At 37.0% G+C, this 6,714-nt stretch overlaps 1 protein-coding gene across 1 annotated transcript in view; it reads right to left on the bottom strand.

Moving 5' to 3' along the window:
* The window catches only part of adgrd2 (adhesion G protein-coupled receptor D2), a 49,600-nt gene that overhangs the window by 18,342 nt on the left and 24,544 nt on the right, over positions 1 to 6,714 (bottom strand). The window contains exons 17-18 of the mRNA XM_086169865.1: positions 5,181 to 5,314; positions 3,546 to 3,661 (exon numbers count right to left, since the gene is read on the bottom strand). Of these exons, the coding sequence (XP_086025991.1) occupies positions 3,546 to 3,661; positions 5,181 to 5,314 (250 nt within the window). The remainder of the gene's footprint in view (positions 1 to 3,545; positions 3,662 to 5,180; positions 5,315 to 6,714) is intronic.

The following is a 6,714-nucleotide window of genomic DNA, read 5'->3' as shown; positions in this document are numbered from 1 at the left end:
AACAGTCTTTGAATGATCGCACGGTTTATACAGCCAATAACCATTTCACGGGGCAAGGCAGAAAAGGTTGCCTTTGTTCAAAACACTATTATTGTCACACCGTGGCAGCTGGGTGAAGAGATTGAGTTTTCAGACTGCGCTTGTCTGCAAGGACAAAGCCAGCACTCTCTTCCCTCTCTTCACATTTATTTTTATAATTTGTTTCCTTCTAATCTCCTGAATTCAGGTAGCTCTCCAGAGCTGGCACTCCGGCACTCTGCAGGGGAGAGTGTCTCTGCATGCTCGGTTTAAGAATAATACTAATTGTACATTTTATTTAAGGCACCTTACTCGACACTCAAGGACGACGTACAGACATATAGTTATACACAAAATAAAGATTTCATGGAAGCAATAAAAAAAACAACAATTGGAAATAAAGAAAATTAGATTTACGGGTGGGGAAAAAAAAAACAAGAATGTAATCTTTCCACAGCTGTATACCCCTGAAATGGCCAGATTTAAATTCTAACGTATAAGATGTGACAGAAAACAAGTCGGACATTTGATGTGTTACTGTAGTATTTACAATCTATTGAGCATGCAGTTTGCAGTCAGTGAAGAAAGAAAATCATTGTATTCATTATTATTATTTGCAGTCTCAGTTGGTCTTTTTGTTCCCACAACTGCAAGTTTACGTTGACTGCTTCATTTACGTGGACCATTTAGTCCTGAATAAGTGCCATAATCATTCAAAATGTTTATTCTATGAATATAATCAGTATTTCAGAAATTTATTTTTTTAAGCGTTTGTTTGCGGTGACTGCATGGTGGTGTATATCATAAAGTTGGAAGGACAAGTAAATGTAAGTTAGATGATGTGTCACGTCAATCACGACATCTGCTGGGGAAAGGGATTTTTGAAGCATCTCGAATTTAATTAAATTTTTCTGCAGAGAGATACTGTATGACTACCAATAAAATCCTTTATTTGCCACTATCACTGCTGCTCTGCTGCAACTTGTGGTTGGCATCTGGATGCACTGGAGAAAGATGAATCAGTCAAAAAGAACCGTTGCAACACACAAGTCAATACAATCGGCCAATAAAGGATCCTCCAGCAGCTAAAATTGAGAAAAAAGATAACAACTACCCAAAAATAAATCATAAGTAAATAAAGCAATAGCGCTGAGGCCAAAATGACCATTGGCTCACTAAAACCTTTTTGCTGGGATGGGAATAAGCAACTCAACGAATTTCTGTCACAGTAGTGTTAGTTTACGTTATCGGTGTAACTCATTTACATATCTCACTGTGAGACGTTTTTAAGGAAATTTAAGTATCAATTTCAATTTTTAGGTATTTTAGCCTCAATATGAGTGCCAGAATTGTAACTAACACAGGCAGCAAATAGCCAGAAAAGTAAAAAGTTTGGAGAGATCTGCAAAGGTGCAAAGGTTAAAAGTACTTCGGAGAAAAAGAGCTGAATTTAAAAGACAATATCAAGAGACACCTTACTTGTACTTAATAGTTGTTTTAATGCCAGCTGTTTGGTATCATATCATCACATATAACACCCACATCTTAATTGCCGAGCCATGAAAATATTGTTTTTATGAAACTCTCTCTCTTGCTTACACACACACACACACACACACACACACACACACACACACACACAAACAAAAAATTAATTAAATCAAATTAAAAAAAATTAATAATAATTTGCTGATTGGCTGGAGAACCAAAAGAAATGAAGACAATAATTAAATTGAGGTCAATTTTTTTGTAAATACTTGATGCTTTATAATTAGCCTCGTCTCATTTTCCTATAAAACTGAAAATCGTTTGTGGTCTTACCGTTATTTGTAAGCACAGGTCCATGTGCCTAGCCTTCTCTTAGAAAAGCTTCAATACTATGTTAAAAACTTCTCCTTATTTTATTGTATCTTATTTCCTTCATCTTATTTATTTAATGAATTTAATTTATTTATATTATTTATATTACACATCTCTCTCCAAACATGAAATTGGCAACATGCTGAGAAACAAAAATGAGCAGAGGTTGGGCTCAGCTCACAGCTAACACACCTCTAGTTCCTGCCCTGATTTGGATTGGGAAAGGTGCAAGTTTGGACCATTTCACTGAAGAAAATGTAAAGATAATTGGAATCATACCGACAATACATTTATAACACAGATTAGTGGATAAATATTAATATTTATTTTATCTTATCATTATTAGCTTTTTTATTTTTTGTTCTGCTTCATCAGCCAACTCCTAGCTGCATGTCACTGGTGTGGCTATAAAACAAGAGAAATTCTAATAATGTCACTGGTTTGGCCACCAAATAGGATAAATTATGAGCCCGATAGAATTTAAATGAACCGAGAATGTGTTCCTTAGAAAAACAGTAAAATCCATTGTGGTTTTTAGAGTACATATTGTGGCAGAACTCAGAGAAATGTTGCGACTCTCACCCTGTAACCTAGCAACAAAATCTATGCCTCCATTTCAGTCACTGACAGGCAGCAATATATGCAGTATGTAAATGTGAAATGAAAAAAAAAAAAGACAGGGTATTTGGACTGACTAGATTTTCATGCTTATTCTGTTTAACTTCATTTTGTGGCAAATTTCAAAGACAAGTAAATCTGAAAACTGGCATGCTGTTTTTCCATCACTCTGTAACGTATTTCTTGCAGACATTCTGCTGAAGTTACTGACTGAAATGAATGCATAATTCTGGCCAGATATCTGATTTAAGTGTATGTATTTTCTGTAGCGTCTTTATGACACCTGTTGTTGCAACTTGATCTGGATAACTGGCATTGAGGAAGATCATTTTCAAGCATATAATCTTTATCTCAATAAAGGGATTTATTGACCTAATAAAGCGAAACAAATACATTCGTCTTGCTTTATTTCTTGATTTTAGTTATTTTTACGATGGATATCTTCATAAGTGTTCAGGTGAGGGCTTCCCAGTTTTATAAAATAAAGATGAGATTTGCAAAAACATCAGAAGATTACCCGCCAAAAAGAGCTTACAAACCCAGAGACCTACAGCTCTGTTAAGAGTGATAGCCTTCTTCAATGATCATAGATATACCAACTGTGCCAGCTGAGGTGGCCAATATTTTATTTTAACTATAAACTTACACTGACCTTTTGCCAAGTATTCAACTTAAACCGCATTTTTGTATCTTGTCTATGTCTGCATATCGTGGCCAAGCTTAACTATGAACGTACCTACGTAATGTAGGGTCCAGCAACATCAATAATGCCTGCCACAGCCTATAATATAGGCTATATAGGCCCCATATGGAGACACACAGTTGCATTGGGACCAGGTGTTACACTGATTAGCCCCCAAACCTCTCACAGCAGCCTCCCGAAGCGGCAGTCCGCTTGACCGAAATGAAATATCACATTTGTGCATGTGTGTGTCCCTGTCTGTGTGAAAAAGAGGGCGCGCCCACTAGAGGTGGAGCTTGATGAAAGAGAGTTCAACAAAAGTAGTAGGGGAGAATGTGACAGAGGGAAATAAATCATTGTATCTCACCAGGTGAGGTCAAAGGTCTGCATTTTGGATGCTGAGCTTGGACTGAGCATCTTCGCTCGGCGACGGGCACTGGAAACCGTCACCATGACAACCCGACACAACACAACCGTGTTAACCTGCAGGTGTGGGAAACAACATAAACATGGAGAGGAGAAGAAATATGTGCAGACCTGCTTGACCTTATTTACGCATGCAGGAAGCAATGTCGTCATATTTGGTAACAAGCGCTGTGAGCTGAAACATAGCAACACAATAAATTGCAAACACAAACAGTGAATTTTAAATGGCTGCTAATTTGTCTAGATTTTGTAAAATTCCAATGACGTTGGGATCGAGCCACCATTGCTCCTCTTTGGAAGACCGGTATAAACCAACTAACACCAAACACTATACGAGTTTCAGAACATCCTGACTGCATTATATGGGTCAAGTGGCTTCGGAGTCAATTCCATTGGAATTATATAAACAAGGTAAAATGTGTTGAAAGATCAGGCATAATCTTTATATCAACTTCTTCATTTCAAGGTCTCGTTGAACGAAGGCAACAATTCAAAGTTAAAAAGAATGAAAACATTTACTGAATGTTTTTACTGTTATCTTGGTGGTTTTGGCAGCGTAGGGTGTCTCAAAAGTGAGACAAGTGAAAATTTTGCAAACAAGAAGAGCAATTAAAAACAAGAAAACTGGCAAACAAACTACAAACCATGAACGTACTTTAAAAGTGGTGAAAGAACACTTAAGAAAGGGCTAACATAGCTCTTTAAACAATGCACATTGTAAACACAAATGCTCAAATAAATTCAATTCACTATCTAATGAAATCAAAGTTTCAAGAGAAGTTCTTCAACGTTCTTATTCTGGGGGCATGGAACAGTGACTAATGCTTCTGCCTCACAGCATGAAGGACCCCGGTTCTGTTCTGACAAGAGTCGGCATGTTTTGCGCGAGTTTTTGTCCACACTCCCAAAACACACAGCAGGTTAACTGGAAAAAGTACCCAGATGTGTGAATGAGAGAGTGAATGGTTGTCTGTCTCTATACTGTATGAGCTGGGATAGGTTTATTATGCTAGAAATCATGTTATCTATTCAGATTTGAAGATTATTTTTGTGATCATTAACTAAAACAAAGCAAAAACATTAGCAACATTAGCAAATTTTCAGGGAGAGAGCTAGAAGCTAAAATACCACCTAGTTAAATGAAATGATGACGATGTGTCTCCCATTTCTAATTTTAATGGAAGTTATGTATTTGTTAAAAGCTGGTCGGCTGATGTATATGGAAACTATCATGCTAAATGAATGTGTTGATTGCATTACTGAGCTGAATGGAATCACCTTTTATGCACTAGTTGGTGTATCCAGCAGATATATTGTAAATAAATAATTACCCATAATGCTGTAAGTAACATGAGTAATAGTTGGTTATGTATTTGTTTTTGCTGCCAACAAGTGGTCAAAAACGGGCCACCGTACGTTTAAGATGAAATAATCCTAATCAGTAATGGAATCAGGTCAAGGTATTTTGAGAGAAAAATAAGGTAATTCAAACCTAACCTCGATGCTACCTGACGGTGTCACAAAGACAAATGGGCATAAATCACACTCGGCACTGGGCACACTTAGAATTACATACCGCAAGCACAAACACAACTGGGCCCACAAAAGACCAGATTGTGTCGTTCTTCACATTGAGCCAGCAGTGATTGTCGGCCTTGTACTCATTCACAGTCACTGCTAGTGTCACACCCACTATAAGAACGGGTAGTCCTGCAAAACAAACATCACGGAAAGCAAATTAATGCAGAGACGTGGTATGTAGATGTATTTACAGAAAAGCATCTGTCGATGCGACTATTTAGTCTGTCCTCCTCTCCCTGTGTGTTTAGTCTGATGGGGAACGTTGGGCACATTTGAGCTCAGAGAAACACCTTGGTCACTCTATGTTCCCAGCGACGCACACACACACACACACACACACACACACACACACACACACACACACACACACACACACACTCGACATAACACAGTCAGAGAGGGAACATGGACAGCTGCGGGATGTTTTTGATTTTTTAAACAGGCTTAAATAAAACATGCCAATGAAAGACTATATTTTAGAATACATAATTGTAGTCAGCTTGCAATAAACCCTTCTATTAATCATAGCATGCCACAATGGAGCTGCTTTTGAGAACGACAGAAATGGTCTAAAATCAATCCTTTATATAGAAATGTTGTTAATGTTTACATCAGAGAGACGGTAGAGGTTTGAGCTTCTATTGTGGATTGAATTCCATATATTTAACATGCAATCATTGCGTTATTAAAGATGCTTGAGAAAAATCATTGATCATAAAAATAGAAGTAGAAATAAACCCCCTGATATAAACCTCAAAACAGAGATATTAAAAAGAGGACAAAGCAGCTCTGGAATGGTGAATGTTTTTTCAGAGTCATTACCTTGGAAATGACCCATAAACGGAGGTACTTTTGTCTCGTAACATTTTGAAATCTTAAGCCTCAAGCTTTAATCCCCAATCTTGTCACCAAGGACCGAACCAGTTGTAAGAAGCTAAGGTCGCTCGTATATAAAATATAATGTAACAAAGCATTTTGCAGAGGACCATCGGTCGTTATAGATCTTCGCTGAAATACACTCAAATGGTGTGAGACTGTATGGCTTTACTATTGGCAAATCATGGCAATTGTCTACATTTGAATTCAACACATTTCATCATGACTGGACCACAATTCATGTTTTACACACTGAAATGGTATTATCCGTGAGTAAGTTCCTTACTATAAAACAGGGATGACTGTCTTGTGCTCTTTCAGGGAAATTTTGTGTGCAGAGGAGGCTCTTTGTTTTTTTTTGTATATTTATGTATTCGTTTTATTTTTGTTTTCCTGACAAAAATGTAAAAGCTCTTATCTGCTTGGTTCTTTAAAAAAGGAGGCATTTCCAGTGTGAATTCACATAGATTTCATTGAAAACATGCCAGGTATGAAACAAATGACCCAAACCTTATGCTTAAAAAAAAACTACATGAAGAAAAGTAATCATTTCATAAAAAAATTAAACATTTCCAGGTGAAGGAAGACAATGAATAAAGAAGACTACTATATTTGTGCTGGATTTGAAAAAAAAGAAAAATCCAGTCTTTTAT

The sequence above is a fragment of the Fistularia commersonii genome, chromosome 22 (assembly GCF_037954325.1).
Source record: "Fistularia commersonii isolate RoL2024-O1a breed Wild chromosome 22, RoL_Fcom_v1.0, whole genome shotgun sequence".
In the NCBI taxonomy this organism is placed as follows: Eukaryota; Metazoa; Chordata; class Actinopteri; order Syngnathiformes; family Fistulariidae; genus Fistularia; species Fistularia commersonii.
Note: the sequence above shows the minus strand (reverse complement) of the source record. Positions and strands in the feature narration are given on the sequence as shown.